Genomic DNA, 22265 nt, shown 5'->3' on the forward strand with positions numbered 1-22265 from the left:
CAGAGAATTATCAGTGACTCTGCAGCTCCTCTCGGCTTTACGGAGCTTTATAGTGTCGTTTTCAGAGAAGAAGCTGTAAAAAGCCGCTGTACACTACCTGCTCAACACAGTTAGCTGTAGACTAGCTGGTGAACATAGTGGAGCATTTAGCAGCTAAAGAGCCAGATATTTCCCTCAGGAGTTGGTAGAGAGTAAAAACAGAGCTAAAAGAGAGTGAATATTGGACTTACATTCACCAGGTGGACAGAAACACGACTCCACATGAATGATAATGTTGCTCCGTAACTGCTGGATGTGGAAACATATCAACTTAAAAGCTGATGATATGCCAGAGTTGTGTTCACTGCTTGTTTCTGCTGAAAACTAGTGGACAGAAAAATCCATGAATGCAGGTTTAACTATCTTGTATTCAGAGATGTTTGAGGCTATGTTTACCTCCTCCAGCTCCTACCTCCATCTGTTTTTTGCTTCATATTTGAACATTTGCAATATTGATTAGATGATGTTCTAAGACATAAACATCTCAAGAGAACATAAACTATGACTGAAAGGGAAAATGTCCCTGGTTCTAGTTAAACTTCTGCTGCATTTCATTCCCTCCGTCTCTCTTCTATCAACCTCTAATGTTCACTGTGAATAAAAGCACAAAATACCACAAAAATCAACATCATTTGTCACTCTGTCACTTGAAACCTCAGATCTGGAAGTGGCTGCTTCAGGATCTAATTTTCATCCTGCAGCTCTGACTCAGACTTGGACGGATCGCTGCAGCACTGAGTCTGATGTACTGAACTGACTCATGCCTAAAATTATGATTCAATGAAAGGTAATGATACAAAAGAAGAAACTGGGCTTTTAGAGGAGGAGTAGATGTTGGAGATATTCTGCAGCCAAGAATTTCTTGTCAGATAATTGAAGCACTTGGACAGAGTGACAGGATGTATACCATCCTCAACACGTCAAACTATTGGGGGTGGGGGTGGGAGTGGGGGGGCTCCTCTGTCATCAGCATCCTCAGCCAATGGAGAAACCAGCGGAGGAGACACTTTAACCGGCTCTCCGGAGCGGAGCGGACCAGAGCGCAGCGCCCGGCTCCGCGGATCCATCCTCCTCCTCCCCCCTCCCCTCCCCCCCGGTACATGCACTAACATCTGCGCGTTGGTGGAAAGTGAGTTTTCTGCTCCTGGTTATGGACTTCATTTCTTCTCCAGTTTCATCTTGAGGACTGCGGAATGTTTTAAGCTGCAGCGGGGAACCTGCTGCGTGGATATCCAGCAGGGAGATGCTGCTTCACGCATCGCTGGCTTCTGCGTCTTGAAGGGAATTTAAAGCTCAAAGTGAGTAGAGTTGACTGCAATATCAGTTATTATCACAGCGTGAATATCTGACCTCTGGAGATTGACACACAGGAGTTAAGCTCCTGTAGTAATCTGGGAAAACTGTTTTTTTAAAGAGGGTTGAATCTGGAATCTGGAAGTGCGCTAAACTATAACATCCCAAATAATCCAACATCTCTGCAAAACAGAGTGACTGCGACAATAGCTGCATGTTAAATATGTTTTGGATAGAGGCTGTCCTGTAAGACGCGTAGAGTCTTGCTGGACTCAGTTGATCCGTGCGCTCTGGAAAGTGATTTTGTTTTGTTTTTTCATGGATTTGCATCCTGAGGATTATTGGCTGGATATGCGGGAGGTTTCTGCATGACTGCGCGCTGTAGATGGATATACAGAGAAAGAAAAGAAAAAAGCTTGAGGACATGGCATCTGAAAATGAGAGGAGACATAAGTAATAACAGAGTAGATTATAGCTGCGTGTTTGTCAGCATTTTTCAACATTGGCATCCGAAAAACTGAATTTTTATGCAAGAAAATCTCTTGAGATACATTATTGACAATAATACCTTTACTTAAAGTCCCCTTATTTAGCATTTATATAGGAGTAACATTTAAAAAATGGTTTATAACACACTATAATGTAAGTATTTAAGGACATTTTATATGTATATTAATGTAAACAATTATAACTTCTCCTATGAATACATATTTTATATTATTATTACAACTATATTATCATTCATTCTCTTACAGGTGCACACAAACACATTAATAAACAATTATATCTGCTTAAAAACTATATTATAGGATGTTATAAACCATTTATTTAATATGTTTGTATATCGCTAATAAATGTCATAGAGGGGGTTTAAAGTAAAGTGTTACCAGGAACATTTCCAGATCAGCCTGCGCTCTCCTCGCGCTCTCCTCGCGCTGGAGGCTCTCATCATTACCATGTATGGATCTTCTGTTGGTTATATGCAGGATATGTGGGAGGTTTCAGCTCCACCGCATCTCTGAGAAATGAGTTGAGGACAAGTGAAAGAGAGAAGTGACCACAGGGTGTAACTGTGCGTTTTTAACCCTTAAAAACAAGAGCCTCCTGATATTTAGCTGAATTAATGTGAGTGTATGTGTATCATAGTTTCAATGTAAGTATATGTGAAGGAGGATGTCCAGGAACCTGAAGTGAGACTTTTTCTTAAAAAAAATGTGTGTCCCTGTGGATTAAAGACGCAGCAACGCCAGCTGGGTTTTGTTTACTACTACAGCTGTCCGAGTAGATTATGACGTCACCTCTCCTGCAGTTGGAGTGAGTAGTATCCATCCATCCATCCCTCCATCCATCCCTCCATCCCTCCATCCATCCATCCTGTGCCCGGGTCGCCCTCACGTGAGCGAGCAGAGCGCAGAGCGCGCGCGTGCCAAGCCAGTTCTGTTTACTCCAGTTGCCTCTCGCGCCATGACTCACATTATGTCACATCGTTGACGTAATGTGGTTGAACAGCGCGGGAACATCTGAGAAGGAAAAAATAGGTTAAATTACTAAATCCAAAGATGATGAAATGATTTGTAGAATAATTAGGAGGTGGAGTTTTTAAAACATAAGGCTGAAAATTTTCTATATTTTTCTTGTTTTCAACAAATTTCATGTTTGGATCAAAACCAACAATGAACTGATCTACTAACAAGTATTGTGTGTGTATCAAAGCCTGATATATCTTATTCCTCCGTTGTTGTCCAGAAACTATTAAAAACACGTCAGTGAGTCACACCGCTGCACTGGGTCACATGTTCATCTTCATCATCTTCATTATGACGAGTTTCCTCACGTTAGTTTGTTTAGAAACGGCTCCAAAGACTAATAACAGTGATCATGTTTTCAGTCTCCGGAGAGTAGTTCAGTGTAAGGCAGACGCTACTGAGCATGTGCGGAAACGCGGTTCTGTTTACAGCTTTGCTAGCTTGTTGTGCTACATATCACAACCTCTTGACTTCGTACTATATTGTTAATTTCTACAAGAACTTAAGTAGGAAGTGATCATGCCTGATACATTGTTGAACCTGAGCTATTTACACCACTAAACTCTCAATATTCCTATAAACAGAAGTCAAATGGACAATTTAACAAAAAGTCATATTAGTATTTATTTTATTAAAAAAAAAAAACTTAATACATACACACAACCTGGTGAAAACATATCACAACTTCTTGTACTACTAATATTTTAAAAAATAGTACAATCAGAGTTAATCAATAAAAAACCTAATTTATCTTAACCATAATTGCCATTTTTTGTGTTCCTTAAACATTATCCTCAATGTACCTTAACATAGAAACATGGACTCTACCAGATAATGTAACAATCATACAGGTTTGAGTTCCGGTCATCAGTTTTATTATTTTATTTCTTAGAAATCATGTTTTGTACATCAGACGACTCTAAATGAGCGTTAGCTGCTGTTGCTATGGAGAAGAAGCCAATCAGAGGTGGATATCGTTGTGGATTTTTTGAACAAAACACGGTGGCATTGTTGCTAAAATCATCCAAAACTGATCCAGAATCCATAACTGAATAAATTTAAGCTGCAAATTGTATTTTCAGTGTTCTCAAGATTGAATATTTAGCTTCTGCTCACCGTTAGCGGTGCGCAAAACAGAATTTGAAGCTTTTTGATTATATGTTTATGCATCTTGGGAGTTGTAGTTAACTTTTCCCATTAAGTTTTTATGTCCACAAGCTTTTATCGTTGACTTTTCCAGTCACAGAACCAGATATTTACTCTCCCAGTTTTTAATCTTTTGTATTGACGAGTTTTCAGTCTATCTAACCCTTGAAAGGCTCCAACTGTCAGTCACATTGTCTATGAGAAAATAAACAGTTCTTTCATTTCCAGAAACATGGATGCTTAAAAAAACTGCAAGTTTTTTTTGTAGGATTACTTTATTGTTTTACACAAAACATTATTTAAATCACTTGCAACTTGCAAGTCTCTCACTGTATTTGGAATGATCCAATCTGACGTCCCTGTATGTTTGTATTTCAGGTCATAATGTGAATGTGCAGCATCAGTTCATCCAATGATTGAGACCAGCACACCGACCATGTTGGACAGAACCGAGCCGGCACACTGCACCGTGTGCTGCTGCACGCTGGTCAACAAAATCCTGATGGTGCTCTTCATGGTGTTGCTGATCTTCGCCACCTTGTTTGGGAACTTGGTGACTCTGGCGGTGGTGCTGGGGACCAAACACTTCCACACGCCGCAGGGTTACCTGAAGGCATCACTCGCCGTGGCCGATCTTGCAGTGGGGATATTTGTTGTGCCGTTGTCAGTCTACGCCGAGGTCTATCTTATGGCGACTGACTCGGCGCCAGAGTGGACGTCATACAACTCACAGTCGGTGAGTTTCCATCCGTGCAATGTTATCGGCCCGATCTTCGCAGGGTGCACTTTGGTCTCCATCACAACCATCTTCCTGCTGACGATTGAGCGCAGCATCGCCGTGTTGAGACCGCTGCATAAAGACTCAGTGATTACACGTAAAAGGACCACGATCCTCATCGTCCTTTCCTGGGTGGGGAGTTTCTTCTTGGCGGTGTCTCCGATGGTTTTCAGCAGCGAGATCGCTCTGGAGTACAACTCCTGCAGCCGCATGTGTAATTACGCTCTGGGGACCATCGGCGAGTTCCCCAGCCAGGCCTGGAACATCCTCCTCCTCTTCCCCGCTTTTGACTTCACCCTCCTCGGTGGCACTGTGGTCATTAACATGATTTCTCTGTCCAGCATTAGGCAGCACTCGAAGCGCAGGAAACACCTGGCGGAAACCGAGTGCCAGAGCACCACCAAACCTACGTTCTCTGACATCAAGGCAGCCAAAACTATTGGGACGCTAACGGTGGCCTTCACCGCGTCGTTCACGCCCATCGCCGTCTTTGTGGTGGGGAACGTTTTGGGGAATAAGTGGTGCAACTTTTCCTTTTTCGCCTTCTGGATTTTGGCCACCAACAGTTGCTGGAATGTGATTATTTACAGCGTTTGGGATCAGAAGTTCAGGCTCCGCGCACACAAGCTCCTCATGCCTTTCCAGAGAAAAGACACAACCAAAACCTAAAAAAAAAAACCACTCAGGAACCAAAGACTGCAGACAAACCTGAGCATCATTTAGACGTTTGTTTGTCGCACAAACTCTTTGTCCAACACACATTGTGAGTCTCGCTAAGAGGCGTGTCTGCATGTCTTGTGGATTGCTGTTGTGAAAGTAAAATTTTCTACATCGTTAACAAGCATGGAAAATTTTCAGATCACAAAATGTTGGATATTAAATGTCCCTCATTGTTGGGGATTCGTCTTGTTTTTGTGTAATGTTGCGATAACTGCGGCCTGTTTCAGTCTGTGGAATGTTTGTGATAAACACTGATTAAAACATGATACAAACAAAATCTGTTTTCTGATTCCACAACATCTGTTGTATGTAAAGATGTATTTGGAAGTACAGATGGGTCAAACAGCCTCCAGAACAGCTTTAGACTTAGATTCCCTAAATCAGTATCAAAAACTCCCCGAAGATAATCCCACTAATTAACTGTTTTGATGCTGCTGGTGTCCAACATGTCTCATTTTCATACTCATCAAGCCATTCAGTGAACCGTCTCATCCTTTATCGTTATGTTTCTACACTCATTTATTCAGGGTTTTCCTCAAATTTGTCTCCATGTGAGACCCATACAGAAATGTAGTATAGGCCATATTCACATATATGTGAGAAACTAGTAAATATATTCAGATATGTTTGGAAAATATATTTTAAAAGTACTTAGAGCAATTAATCTTCATATTGCATGTGTAAATAGCAGTGACAATAAATCTTAAAATAATATTTAAAAAAATGCAAATATTTACATACATGGATACCTATTAAGTGCGAATAAATGTGAGTCTAAATATGTTCACATATATGTGAAAAATACTAAAAAAGCAGCATAAATTGAACATTTGAATATGTTTAAAAATAACTTTACATATACATATCAGGGTTTCCCTTATAATTGCACAGGCCAGAAAATGAGAACCCCTGTCAGGTCAAAAAATCTCTTTTTAATGCCAAAAATAACGTCAAATATCCATTCATTCGGAAATCAATAGCGTTTGGGGGCGTCTCTGTGCAGTGCTGTTCTGAAATGTGAGTCAGCCTCTGTGTCGATGCCTGGGAAACTGTTGTTAGCTTAGCTCCCTTCAAGGAATAGGGCAGTGCGTAATGTGTGTGTGTAGCTAGCGTGTGGTTGAGCGAGTGAGTTGGCGGCAAAAAAGTGAGGAAAGCAGAGGAAAAGGTTAGCAGTAAGTTGTAAATCTGGTGATAAATGTACAGTACAGACTACAGTGTGTCAGTTAATAAATGCTGCAGCTTCTCAAGACAAAGAAAGGTCTGTTGTTTCCCCAACTGTAGGAAAAGTGCGGGGGTTAGCTCCAAAGTTAGCAACAATGCGTTAGCCTAAACTGACGATGCTAAACAGAGAATGGAGAATTGTGCGGCTGCTGAGTCTTTGCTCAGCTCAAGTCTTCTAGAAACGCAGAGGACTTTTTTGGCTTCATTTGCCACTGACCAACTTTCATAGGAATGAATGGACGCCATCTTTGAACGTGGTATCCAGCTCTCCTTAATACATCCATGGCAGGTACATGTGTAAAACTGAGATTTAAGGTGAGCTCAGAGGAACAAACTGCACAGAGAAGAGAACAAACATCCAACTGAAGAAACAAGAGGAAGAACATGTTTATGAGTGGAAGGGGACGTTAAAGGAGGTTGGTATAATTTCCTATTTTTAACTTACTTATAAAAACATTAAAAAGTGAAGTGAACAGATCTCATGTTTGGATCCAAATTATGTACTAACAAGTAGATCTGTCACAATAACTACTTTTGTTGGACGATATATTGTCCAAGAAATAATTGCAATAAACAATATTATTGTCATTTTAAGAATATTTTATGCCACAGTTTCAGTTAACATAGTAACACTAGTTCAAATACCATACTTACCTATAAGGGAGGTGCCAGGATCCATAGCTTCACTTTATTCACTTACACCTTACCTGCAGCCCACACACCCCCAGCATATGTTCACTAGTGGGAGTGAAGCGTTTTGGGAGAATTTGGTTTTCTAGAAATGTCAGGATTTTTGTTTGTCGGGGTGAGTGTAGTGCTTACAAAAAAGGGACTTCATGAGTTTAATAGTTCATATATATATATATAAGTCCTTTTCTGTTTATCTTAAAAAAGAAAACAAAAACAAATTTACAATCACCACATTAGTATTGTTCAGGTTGTACATTTTATATCTTGTTATGCTCTTGCATGTCAGTTTCCTCTGGGAACTGGAGTTTGAGGGATGCCCATAGGCTGTAAAAGATATGGTTGTAGCCACTGTGACGTCACCCGTTGGTTTTGTTCGTGGTTTTGAAGCTCAAAGTGGGCGGCTCCAGCCATCGCTATCTTCGCAGTGCCTGACTCTTGGCTAATCCAGAATGGACAAAAAGGTGGAGCTGAGCCGGGCCCGAATGAAGCCTGGTTGCTAAAACAAGCTACCTAGCAGCTAGTGACCTGTCACTCAAAGCGGCCATGTCTTTAGCTAACATTAGCCCAAGGGTTCAGCGCTCAGTGTTCCCTGTAAGCTAAGTGTTAGCCTGGGTCCCAGGTAGCGGCGCGTGTTTCCAGAGTGTGAAAGGCAACACCCCGCGCTACTTATTTGGAAGGTCATGGCTCGAAAATGGAAAAGATGGCATCGACCATAACTGCAACTCTGGGCTTCAAACCACATCCAATGAAACCAACGGGTGACGTCACACCTCGCTAAATCCAACTTTATATACAGTCTGTGGTTCTCTCTGTTCCATTCTGTCAAACTACCACTGCTACTGCTGTGCAGCGCTTTAATTTAACAATACTGACATTTAAAAGTCCATTGTTGTTGTCGTCCCCACAAATGAGCTGCATTCGCCTACCAAACAGCACACAAAGATATGTGTGTTATATGTTTGTACCAGTGTGGACATACAGTGTCGCCTTTACAATTGACGCTCTGGATTGAAAAACATAGTAGAAACACAAGGCACAAGCTATATTTTAGAAGTAAATTAAGGTTAAGGGAAGCTCCTGGTTTCGAGTCATTAAAGAGGACATATTCTGTACATTTCCAGCTCTATATTTATATTCTGGGGCTCTACTGGAATATCTTTGCATGAGTTACAGTTAAAAACTCCTTATTTATCTTATACTTGCCCTTTATGCAGCCCCTCAGTTCAGCCTCTGACTGAAACAGGCCGTTTTAGCTCCTGTCTCTTTAAGGCCCCGCCTCCTGATGAGCCCACTCTGTTCTGATTGGTCAGCTTCTGGAAGCTGCGTCACAGCCGCTACAGTAGCAGGATTTCACTTCTTTTTCTCGTTCTTTACTCAAAATGTCAACCTCTCAAATACATCCATACACGTTGGAGCCGGAATCTGATCCGAAATATAAGAACGTGAACAACACGTGGAAAAACCTTAGCAACAACCTTAGCAACCAAGGCTACGTCTTTCATTGGCAAAGGTAGAAAGAAATGTTGAAAATGGAGCGTTCATGCAGGTTGAAGCCCTGACTTTTGACTTGCAGGCAGCATTTCCGCATATGTTCATCTCAAGCTTTGGACTTTGGGCCATGTTTAACATCTGACATCATAACAGTATATATATATATATATATATATATATATATATATATATATAACAGAAAATCACATAAAGCAGAATATAAACCCTTTAAGTTCCAACAGTGGAAAAAAAGCATAAAGATGATGGCAAGAGGTAAACCCAAACTCAAATGTCCACCAATGAAATGTTCACAAAGTGAGTGTCTTTGTGCCCTGAGTGTGAGCAGGTATGTGTTCAGTGTGTCGTTCATTGACACTATTAGAAGAAAATTACAGACAAGACCGAACATGTGTTGTTTTGCACCCAGCATCTCACTTTGTATTGTATTGTACTGAATTCTGTGATTGAATGTTCACCGCTGTGATTTAGCCTGGTGTTGTTCTCTGTGTGATCTTTGGAAATGGTTTGTGTGACTCAGGTTTGTATTGACATTTCAATTTCGGGATGGTTAGTCTCACATAGAGCTCACCACTTTGCTTAAAGCAGATTTATTACGATGTTTCAGCAGTGTGGGTTTGTTTTTCACTCCCCTCAGAGCAGGAGGAGGGGCTGGCAGGCGGGTGGGGTGACTGGATGTACTGCATATATGGTTTTTATCCAGAAGAGGAGGGAATGTTTTTCTGCAATTTAGACATTTTATCAGCACTTTAAGAAAAGAAAAAAAACATTCCCATGAAACTCAAGCAAGGATTTATTGTGTCATTAAAATGGTATTTGTATTATCAGGAATATCATTTCATACATTGGTGTTATTTAATATGTAGTGTGTAGGTGAATGTACATCTTATTGGTTACTGCAGAGATTCATTTGCATTGCTTTTTGGTTTTTATTTTAATGATTTTTTTTTTGGTTTTCTATTATTTATATTCTGTTATGATGTTGGATATCTATGTTAAACATGGTCAAAGTTCCAAAATTGAAGGTATATAGAAATGCTCCCTGCAAAAGTAAGTTCAACCTGCTCTGAACACTTCGTCAGCCGTCCGTTCTGTAGCCTTTGTTGCTAAGGTTGTTTCTAACGTCCATGTGTTGTTCGCGTCTCATATTTCGGATCAGATTTCGGCCCGAACATGTATGGATCTAATTGAGAAGTTGACATTTAGAGTAAAAAACAAGAAAAAGAAGTGAAATCCTGCTACTATAGTTTGTTTCATGGTTTGTTTACGTAGCCTCCGGAGCAGGAGGAAGTTTCCTGAAGCTAACCAATCAGAACAGAGCGGGCTCATAAAGAGACTGGAGCTGACAATAGATAATGCAGAAAATACTTTTAACACACTAAATCTGGCATTATTAAATATCAGGTCTTTGACAGGAAACACATTTTTCATGAATGATTTTATTATCAAGCATAATCTTAATTACATGTTTTTAATTGAAACTTGGTTAGACCAAGATATTTATTTATGAGTGAAGCTAGAATGCATAAGAAAGGAGGTGGAGTCGTCATTTTGTTTAATGATTCCCTCCAATACAAGCAGATATGGAAATTTTGCTTCTTTTGAATATGTGGCTCTTCAGCTGAATTCCTCCTCTCGAGCTATATTTCTAACGATCTACAGGCCACCTAAAAACTGTGCAAACTTTTTTGATGACTTTGCTCAACTGCAGTCTATAATCTGTATTTACTTTGACTGTTTTGTTATTGTTGGTGATTTTAACATCCATGTTGACAACCCCCAAGACAGCAGCACTAAAGAACTGTGTTGTGTTCTTGATAACTATGGAGTGACTCAGCATGTGACAGAGCCCACACACATAAAGGGGCACACTCTGGACTTAATCATCTCCGAGTGTCTGAACGTTTCTAAGGTTGTGATGACTAATGTTGCTCTCTGTAATCATTCCTTTGTTTTTCTGAGAGTGCTATCTCCGTGCAAACAAATGCTCAAACAGGCGTAATCACAAAACGGTCTATCACTGAAAAACACCAGTGAAATATGTATTCAGGCTTTTTCTTCCACACCTGCCCTCTCTTGGGTCTCGGTCAATGAGCTTGTAGATAATTTCAGGTCTAAAATTACAAATGTTATTGATGCCATTACACCCACTAAGGTGACGGTGGTCTCTGATAAGAAAAGATCTCCATGGAGAAACGCCACGCTGGTCAGAATACGCAGGTGGTGAAAAGCCAATCTCCAGGCACATTATGACATCTATAAAGAGAGACATCACATTTATAATTTGGAACTGAGAAATACAAGGCAGCCTTCCTTCTCTGACATCATTGCCAAAAACAATAATCATGCACGTGCCTTGTTTGCTACTGTCGACTAACAAACCCTCCTGTGTCAGTAACCCCTGAACTTCTATCCATCAAGGCTTATATGAATTTGCCTCATTCTTCACAGACAAAATTCAGAAAATTAGACAAGCAGTCAGTGCCTCCATATCAGGTGCAGGATATGTGTTGTCCCTGTGTCCACTTACAATCAATATGAGTAGTATGACACAATTTTATCTAATGAACCATAAAAACCTGGAGGTCATTATACAACATCTGAAATCCTCCTCCTGCTGCCTTGATATTCTGCCAACAGGCTTTTTTCAAAAATGTTTCTAATTGCATGGCCTCAGATCTTTGTCAAATTGTCAAGGTTTCTCTCCACAGGCCCTGAAAACTGCAGTCATCAAGCCACTCTTAAAAAAGAACAAGCTAGACTCGCCACTAATGAACAATTAGAGTCCCATATCAAACCTTCTGTTTTTAAGTAAAATCACTGAAAAAGTTTTTTAACAGCTGAACAACTTTGTGGCACTAAACAACTGTTTTGATGTCTTCCAGTAGGGATTTCGACCACAACACAGCATTGAGACTGCTTTTGTTAAGGTCTTCAATGACACCAACTTAAACACTGACAGTGGCAGAATTTCAGTATTAGTATTACTGGATCTCAGTGTTGTATTTGACACAATCAACAGCAACATATTACTAGACAGACTGGAAAACTTGGGGGGACTCTCTATCACAGTACTAAACTGGTTTGAATCCTACTCAAAAAGCAGGGACTACTTTGTGTCTATAGGTAATTACACATCTGAGCAGACAAAAATGACATGCGGAGTTCCTCAAGGCTCCATTCTGGGGCCTCTTCTGTTCAAAATCTACATGCTTCCACTGGCTCAAATGATGGAAAACAACAAAATATGTTACCACAGATATGCAGATGACACACAAATTTACATAACCATACAACCAGATTACCATGGTCCAATACAAGCACTTCAATTAAATAAAGATAAAATGGAGGTCATTGTTTTTGGAGCTTCAATCGGTAATGTTAAAAACCACAAACCAAGCCAGAAATCTTGGTGTGGTCATGGACTCAGACCTGAATTTCAACAGCCACATTAAGACAATTACAAAGTCAGCCTACTATCACCTGAAGAATATATCAATAATTAAAGGACTTACGTCTCAGCAGGATTTGGAAAAACTTGTCCATTCAGTAGACTCGACTACTGTAGCGCTGTCTTCACAGGTCTCCCTAAAAAATCGATCAGACAGCTGCAGCTGATTCAGACGCTGCTGCTCGAGTCCTCACTAATAACAAGAAAATGGATCATATAACTCCAGTTCTCAGATCTTTACACTGGCTTCCTGTCTGTCAAAAAATTGATTTCAAAATACTGCTGTTGGTTTATAAAGCACTGGATGGTTTAGGGCCAAAATACATTTCTGAACCATCCAGACCTCTCAGGTCATCTGGATCAGGTCTGCTTTCTGTCCCTGGAGTAAAAACTAAACATGGAGAAGCAGCTTTCACTTTTTATGCTCCACATATCTGGAACAAACTCCCAGAAAACTGCAGGTCTGCTGCAACTCTCAGTTCATTTAAATCACAGCTGAAGACTTTTCTGTTTGCTGCTGCCTTTTATTAAATCCAATTTGAGGCTTTTGATTAATTTCTTACAGTGCACTGTAACTTTTACTCTCCTGTTTTATCTTATTCTATTTTAGCTTATTTTTATCTCTAATTTAACACTTTTCAATTATATTTAAATGTCTTTTTATATTGTCTTGTGTTGCTTTTACATTGTCTTGACGCCTTTTATGTTTCATGTAAAGCACTTTGAATTGCCTTGTTGTTGAAATGTGCTGTACAAATAAACTCACCTTGTCTTGCCTAAAGGGCCAGTATAAGACAAATAAGGAGCTTTTAACTGTAAATCATGCAAAGATATTCCAGTAGAGCCCCAAATTAAAAATGTAGACCTGGAAAATGTGCATAATACACACAGTATATGTTTGTGCATTTCCTTCACATATTTATAATACATTTATGTACAATATAAATCATGCAAATAATTACTCACCAAACTATATTGGTTGTTTTGCAGATACACTTCCAGTATGTACAGGACATTCAGTATGTCAAGATGAAAACACAACATCGATGCATTATTATCACGTTAAAAGGTTGTTGCGGGAAATGCATTAGTAAAATACCTATTTATACATCCAGCAGACAGGAAGCAACATTATAATTAATTTGTGATGTTGAGTTTGTGTCCATCGCATTATAAATACTGGTTACGTAGCTTTAAATATGTATTTTTTTGATTCAAGGTTTGATTCCTGTGGGTCATCTGTTGTTTTTAAATCTTATATACGGTAACTGCCCATTACATTTATATATTTTTTATATAAAAATGTAAAGATATATGAAGATTTGCTTGATTGTGGTGCTACATGAAAGGTCTGTCATCAAAAAGTTATGTTTAACAAACTAACAGATACTCTGATGTATATTAAAAACTTGTTATGACGTGGAAAAGTGTCTCACAAGTTCACAAACTCGTTAGTGGCGTTGATGTGAGTTGGCCTCTTCACTTCAGATTACGCCTTGCATTAAAGATGATATAAAGTTTGACTGACTTGAACTCGGCTGTAATCTGTATTCCCATCTGCCTCTCTGAGGGGATTTATTCCTCTGGAGGGAGTGAATCTGGCTGTTTAGTAATCTAATCAGACAACCAATCAATCTAATCAGTCAATCAGTCTAATTGAGATGTGAGTGCCTCTCAAACCGACAGCAGATGGGACTTTCTAATCAGCTCGGGTCAATTTTATGTTCAGAGTTTTAACAAAAACAAGTTCATAAGTAAATGAATCAAAGGGAGGAAGAAAAAAAAAATCAGCGCTGATTTTAAAGAGCATCTTTAATCAAGAGAGCAAACATCTTGCGTGAAGGTGTTTACGTTTCAATTTATTCAGCGAGCTTTTATCCACAGGGACATAAACTCTGAACTCTTCTGGTGTTGTTAACATTCAGCTCACGGAGATAACAGAGGAGAGAGAAAAACCAGAGTGAGTGAGAGAGCGAGCGAGCAGGTGGGTGTTTGGTATAATTTTGACCGTGACATTTTGAATACAGATACAGAGTGGCCACTGTTGATATCAGTGTTAATGTTACCACTAAGTACAGTGTGAGAAATGAATAATAAAGACAGAAGAAGAACTGAGGAACAGTGGGGAGCCAAGAGGATGAATGACCACAGGACACTGCTGTAGATTTGACTGCATTTATTCAACAGTAAACCAGATAATAAGCAGGTAGGACCCAAGAAAAGTTCAATCTACAGAATCATAAAAAAAACAATAGAGATATGTTTTCAAAGTCTTTGTAAGAGTCACAGTTCTCACCCCAACTCCGGTGTGGGACCGGTATGAAGAAAGGTATGTATGAAGTCTGTCTCCAGAGCTGTATGTGTGTGTTCACTTCAATCCTACTGCACTTGATGTAGGTGTAGAGTATGTGACTGTTCTTTAGTTCACAGCCTTCTTACTGCAGGCAACAGGCTCTGTACCTTGTGGGCCGGGTTCACAATCCAGTACTGGAAAAGGTTTTCACTGGAACCTTTGAAATTGTCTCTTGAGTCTTCCTTTGAAAAATATCTGTCCACCTGGTGAATGTCAGTCCAATATTTACTCTCTTTTATTTCTGTTGTTGCTCTCTATCAACTCCTGAGGGAAATATCTGGCTCTTTAGCTGCTAAATGCTCCACTATGTTCACCAGCTAGTCTACAGCTAACTGTGTCTGTTTGGTGCTGAGCAGGTAGTGTACAGTGGCTTTTTAGAGCTTTTTCTCTGAAAACGACGCTATGAGAGCGCTGAGAGTGAACCAGAACAGTAAAGTTGCAGCCGGACAGATAAACAATGAGCTGAAACTCACTATAAAGCTGCAGAATCGCTGATAATTCTCTGTAGGTTCATCACTACGAGCCAAACACATTACACACTGACACATCAGACATTATTATAAAAAAATATAGATCAAGTTTCCCAACTGACTCTAACATAATGAAAGCATTAAATATTAACAACCCAAAAATTAAAGTTGCAATAAACCTAACTCTCAATAATTGTGAAAAAGAGGAAAATGGCAGCTTTCATGAGACTGTCCTAAGAAATCAGGTGACATTATTATAGAGCCATAAAGTCTACATAGAGAGGAGGTCAGTGTGGCTGGATGAGTCAATGAAACATCAGACTTAAACACAGGAGACTGCAGTTCACTTCCTGTTTCAAACTGTGAGTCAGCACTGGTTTTTTTTTTACTTAAAACCTATGGTCACAATCAACCCAAACCATAACCACAGGTTATCGCTGACTAGTCATTTTAACCCGGTCGTAATTATGGCTTTGAAACTGGCTCGAACACTATTTACAAGTCAGAATCTCATAATTACAAACCACTTCATTTAAACATGAAATTGGAAGCGAGCACATCCAACTGGCTCTAGACGAGCGGCGCTCAGAGGCGGGTGCACTCGTGAGTGGAGAGGTCGCTGAAATCAAAGTAATTATATTATCTGATTGTTTTAGACTTTTCCTCTGTGTGGTAGTTCTGCTTCATTTATTGTATTCATTTTTCTTTGTAAAACATTTTGTGTTATGTGATTGTCCCTGGGTAATCTGTAATACCAAGACAGAATTTTATTTTCTTGATATTATAAATGTAAATAAGGGACATCAATACTGGGATGGGGGAATGGGAGAAGTGGGAGGGAAGGCAAGTAAAGAGGACTAATTGGGTGGATGTACGGTATGGATAGACTTCACTCAGGTGAAACACATGACAAATGAGTGCAAAATGTTGTTGCAGTGAGGGAAAGATGGTTGAGAGAGATCCCAAACCGATATTTTGAGAAGAAAAACTGATGTAATATCTGGATTGTACAGTAAAAATGTCGCCTACTCTGTCATGATCCAGTCACCATCTGTCCTCAGTTCCTCTCTGCAGCCACATCCTCTCATCCGCAGCCCTCTGCGCCGCCCTCTGTCTGTTTCCAGCACCTGTTCACTTCTCTCAGGCCATGTTCTTCCCTCCAACTCCCCAGACCTGCCAGCTACAAGCTGTCCACCAGATGCCCTCGGACGTTTCCTCTTTTCCCCCCATCAACACACCTGTCCCCGCTCAGTAATTGTCTGCACCTGGCACCGGTCCTTTACTTTGTTCTTTGCCAGTTCAGTTGAAGTTGATTTATGGGACATTTGCTTTCCAGCCAATCCTGATCCTGTCTAATCCTGGACTTTATCTGTTCCTGTGGTCTGACCCTGTTTTGACACCTTTTTATCTGCCTTGTCACTCTGACCTGGTCACCTGTTTTGGACCAGCTCTCGTTGCTACCTGTAAGCCTGAGTTTTAAGCTGTGTCTCAACACTATAGTGGTGCTTAGTGCTAAAAAACACATGTATAACTTACATTTGTATAATGTGGCGATGTTCACCGCGGTTACGACATCCTCGGCCGCCATTCCCTGTTTGAAAAGTGGTCCCTCTCCTTCCGCTACGTAGCCAAGATGGCGACCATTGAGGGCGAGAAGTGTCCATAGTTCCACACTCAACTTTTTGACCGTTTTGAGTGCACCATCCGGGTTCTCACAGTTTCCCATACCTCTCAGTGTGAACGCACTTATGCACTCAAAATGTTAAGTGTAAGTACAGAAGTATGCGATTTGAGACACAGCATTTGCTTTTGCATTAAATTACCTTCTAATTTCACCTGCCTCTCTCTCGTGAGTCCACATTTGAGTTCTCCACCTGTCTGTCCACTGTCCTCATTCGTGACGGTACACAATACAAAATAAGTTGTAATAAAAAAAAGAAGAAAAAGAAAGTGAGTGCACATAACTGTGGTAAACATGGTGGGTCAATGCTGAACAAGTACATCAGTCTACAACATCTATTGGATGCAAACGATATATTGAAGAATAAACGTTTTAGGGTTCTGGGGGATATTTGGGGTTAACATTGGGGTTAAGGAGGCTTTTGGAAGTTTGGGGTTTGATTAAAAAGGACTTGATAAGTTTTTGTCTTAATTTGAGGGTTAATATTTTACAATGCACTGTAACTTTTATTCTCTTGTTTTATCTGTCTTATTCCCTCTTAGCTTCTTTTTATTTCCAAATTTAACACTTTTTAATTGTTTTTATGTCTTTGTTTTTATGTTTGTGTTGCTTTTATATTCTGTTTTGATGCCTTTTATGCTCTGTGTAAAGCACTTTGAATTGCCTTGTTGTTGAAATGTGCTATACAAATAAACTTACTTTGCCTAAAAAGCCAGTGTGTGAGATTTAGTGGCATCTAGCAAGTGTGTAGGAGAAACTACGGTGGCCGCGAAAGGCCTTCTCTAGATCCAGTGTTTGGTTTGTCCCTTCTGGGCTACTGTAGTAACATGGTGGTGCAACATGGTGGGCTCCATGGAAGAGGAGTCCCTCCCTCTGTAGATATAAAGGGCTCATTCTAAGGTAACAAAAACACAACAATTCTTATTTTCAGGTGATTAAACACTAATTAAAACACACTTATGAATATTATATTTCAATTCTGCCAAGTCCGTTCTGCTAGATGCCACTAAATTCTACACACTGCACCTTTAAACTAACATAGGAGTAAAATTGTGTACATGTTAGTGTTGAGCATATCCCCGGCAGCAGAATAATCGGTACAGCAGGAGGCTTTGTTGAGGAGCTTTAAAGCTTGTGTCGACATGGATTTAGTGTCACAGTGCTGAAGCTGCACAGACGCCTCTCTGCCTGTTCACAACTAACAGCCAGAACCAGATTTAACTGCTCTAACGCTGCGTTCAAAACACACACTTTCCGCTCACAAGCTTCAGCAAACAGCTTTCCCTGTTTGGCTTAAGGACATGCACCCAAATGTTCTCTTTTATTTTGGAAATGTCACAGAAATGTAGTCATTCATGTGTTAAATGTAAAGCTGGGCTGCTGGTGACCGTATTTTCCTCTAAACCTTTGTAAGCCGTTCCTCGTAAAAGACTAAAGTCAGTCGGACAAACTTGATGTCAAATCAGCCGTTCAACAAGCAATTAAACATAAGCTGACACATATTCAGCATGAACATTTCACTGACCATCTAAAGAGGTCAAAACTCCAGCAACACTTGTAGTATATAGAACAACTTTACTGTCAGACCAGAGCTGATGAAGATCACAAGCTGAAATGTGTTGACATCATTAGATTATTAATAGTGAAGCATCAGTGTTAGAGCAGCATGTTACTGTTGTAGCTGCTGGAGGTGGAGCTAGTTTACACTACTTTATATACAGTTAGCTAGTTTAGTCCAGTGGTTCCCAACCTAGGGGTCGGGCCCCTCCAAAGGGTCAGCAGATAAATCTGAGGGGTCATGAGATGATTAATGGGAGAGGAAAGAAGAAAAAACAAAGTTCTGATACACAAATCTGTTTTCAGTTTTTGGACTTTTTCTGTAATCTTTGATTTTTGCTGAAATATTGGATCATTTGAACATTTATTGAAATGAAAGCATGTGAGAAGTTTAGAGGGAAAAATCACTATTTGGTGGAGCTGTTAACAACTCATAGACATGTGAAATGTGACCCCGACTACACACTGCTTTTTGTAAGACGTCAAAAAGCCAAAAAGGTTGGAAACCACTGGTTTCATCTTTAACAATGTGTTGTATTTTAAAAGCTTGTTATATTATCCATTGTGTCAAATCTTCATCTGAAAAGTAACTAAAGCTGTCAAATAAATGTAGTGCAGTAGAAAGTACAATATTTCCCTCTGAAATGTAGAAAGTAGCATCACATGGAAATACTCAAGTAAAGTACAAGTACCTCAAAATTGTACTTAAGTACAGTACTTGAGTAAATGTACTCACTGTATTTAGCAGATTCATTTCACTGTACTGCTTTCCGGTCAGTGGGCAGAGTCAAAGAAATATTATTCTGAATTATTCTGGGTATTATTCTTATTATTTAGACTGAAGTTCAGTTATAAAGTAAAATGCTACAGCAAAGAGGAAAAAGAGACCAGCAGGCTTTGAACAAGTGAAGAGGAGGATGGCGGTCTGTATATAGTAGGACTGTATGAGGTTTGGTATTTTGCTGCACAGGATCAATCTGCTGATCAGGAGGAAGATAAACTCGGGTTTTGGAACGCAGCTCGGACAGATGGCTTTATGCTGGACGGCTGCAGTCGGCTTCACCACAGATACACACATCTGATCTCCTGACTGATGGAAAATAAGCGATTGATGTACAGATTTATAATAACGATTCATGCCATATTATACAGAACAGAGAAGGAAAAATCATTCACTCTACAGTGACGGGATAAAGTCTCAGAAGGACTACTGTTACTGGAGGAGGAGCGTGTTTGTCCGGGATTAGATTTGTTTCATAATTATTGAACTAAATCTTCCAAAAGCAACATTTACAGTAAAACAACAGTTCTATATTTGATTATAATATTATCCACTTTTCTTTCTCTTTCTTCAGTTTTGATGCTGAAGTTTTTCAGTTCTGACACAAAGCTGTTGTGCCGGCGGGTATTATAGAGCTGCGTCCCCATTGGCCAGTTACTTGTGGTGGGATAAGTAAATGGTCGTAATGGCTTAAATTATTTCCCCCCTACCAACTCTTTCTTTCTCTCACAACTGGTGCTCCCAACAGAAGGTGAGTCACCTGTTAATTTCACTCAGGTTATTATTAGTAATTATAAACAAACATATGGATACTGGCTGATGAATTTAAGGAATGTGATGTGATAACTTTAACTATGCGTTTGTTTTGGCCTCAATCAGCTGCAAGAAAGCTAAAGCTAACATGCTAATTAGCTAGCGTTGCTAAAAGACAAATATTAAAAGGTAAATATTATACTTTTTGTGATTTTCTGTTATTTATATCTTGTATTTTTCTGATTCGTCACAAACACCTAAAATAAACTCTTTATTATCAGAATTTGATCCATTTGGTCCAAAGTTAGAGGAGCTGTATGATTAAATTATTTCATCCCATTCATGCGTGCAGGGAGTGAACAGGAAGTCAGCTGGCTTGGACAGCAGATGTCTTGGAGTCATGCTCTGAACTGGCTTCACTGGTTTCAGATCAGTGCTTTCTTCCACATGCAGACATCTGTCGGAGGGGGCAACTACCGACGGTGATTAACTGAACCATCCCTGCTTTTACTGTCGGTGTTCGTGTATATACCTTCCCTCCAGTCTCTGGCATGTCTCTCTCAGTCCCCTGAAATGTAGGCAGTTCAACAGTTGCATTCAGTGAAAACGCTCCACATGGATTTATTTCACTGTCATGAGCAAATCCATCGATTATGACAATTCTATGTAAATGTGTTGGAAAGAACTGAATGTTTACCTTCAAGTCAACACTCAGGGATAAAGACTTAATTTGATTTAAAATAAAAAAACATTGAGGAAGTGCTCCTTCGATCTGACAGCCGTGTGATAAAAAGCAGGTGCTCCTGATGCTCTTTAATAAAGGCTTTAACCACCTTGGCAAAGCAGTGTGCTGTGACTATTTGGGGAATTTTACTTGTGAACACTTGTGAAAGAGCGTGAACCTGCACACAGTAAAGTTGAAAATAAAATTCAATAATAATAATAATAATAATGGCATTTGGCTTCATTCCATTCCTTCCATTTCTAAATTGTTCAATTACCAAAATAATCTGTTTCAGCAGGATTCTGCTCTGTTCTCTCTCCACAGTCAGACGATTCCCAGCGTTCGGTTTTTGGAGGTTTAGGAAAAAAATCATTGCAACTTTTCTCCCGGAGCACAGCGGCCCTTATCTGAGAAACAGTATTGATTCGAGCTGAGCCTCTGAAAGATACTCTGCAGGGAGGTGCAATCAGTATCAGTTATGAGTCACATATATCAGGACAGAATCTGGACTAAACTTTTGCTCCATAATGTTCCAGAAAATCATTTTTCTTGCTGGTTTGATTCCAGCAGCTCATTCAGCCCACCTGTCCGCAATCTCACTGATGAGTTTCTCAACCTGCTCATATAACAGCGTAATTATTCATTACTGTACTGTATTTTTCTACAAAACATGAGCGTGAACCAGTCTGGAGAATATATTAAATATGAATATATACAAGCTTGATGCCAAAAGGAACAGAGTAGATCACGCTATGAATTAAGGTGCATCATTATCGAGACAAGAAAGTGAATTTATTCAAACGAAAACACTGTTTGACCTTAACAATGACTGACTTTCACATCAACCTCCCGCAGATGACTTGAGTTAGATAACAATGATAATATTTTGATCGTTTTCTAACTGTGAAAGTGGGTCAAAGCAGGAAGGAAAAAGGAAGAAGTTGAGCTCTGAAAACAACCTTTGAAAAGAGAGAAATATCTCCTGCAACTGTTTTCATTTGTAGTTTTAAATTCAAAACTAAAACTGGCTGAGATATTATTCTGATGTTGTATTTCTTCCTGATATGTTTTTCTCCTCAGTCTACTGGGAGGCCAGAGGTCATGGTTACCAGTTTTATATTGGTATTATACTGGCATAACAACCAGGAGCTGGATGATGAGCTGTTTTTTCTTCTTTTTCTGTAAAGCACTTTAAATTTATATATATAAAGGTTATTATTATTAATGTCACATATAAGCTGTCAAACATGTTTATTTCTCTAGATAAATGTTTAACGGATAAGTCTGGTGTTATTCTTTATCTGTCAGTACTTTCAAACTTCCTTACTCTGTCTGTGTCTCGTTAATCTTTAAAAAGGGTTCATAAATATATAGATTTATTTATATAAAGGACTCAGTAATTTCCTAAAACTGCTGGTGACTGTAGTCACTCAAAGAGGAGGAAGTAGTGAATCTGTTGGGGACTATTTTCAGCAGCGGATTTATCTCCTGCAGCTGTTTTCATTTGCAGTTTTAAATTCAAAACTAAAATTGGCTGAGATTTTATTCTGATGTTTTATTTCTTCCTGATATG

At 39.5% G+C, this 22265-nt stretch overlaps 1 protein-coding gene across 1 annotated transcript; it reads left to right on the forward strand.

The window, feature by feature from the left end:
- Positions 1 to 332: 332 nt before the first annotated feature.
- On the forward strand, positions 333 to 6185 carry LOC122986707 (olfactory receptor 4D9). The gene is made up of 2 exons (XM_044358025.1): positions 333 to 1337; positions 4383 to 6185. The coding sequence occupies exon 2, from the start codon at positions 4417 to 4419 to the stop codon at positions 5449 to 5451; it is 1035 nt and encodes a 344-aa protein (XP_044213960.1). The 5' UTR covers positions 333 to 1337; positions 4383 to 4416; the 3' UTR covers positions 5452 to 6185.
- Positions 6186 to 22265: the final 16080 nt, after the last annotated feature.

Source organism: Thunnus albacares, chromosome 8 (genome assembly GCF_914725855.1).
Source record: "Thunnus albacares chromosome 8, fThuAlb1.1, whole genome shotgun sequence".
Taxonomy (NCBI): Eukaryota; Metazoa; Chordata; class Actinopteri; order Scombriformes; family Scombridae; genus Thunnus; species Thunnus albacares.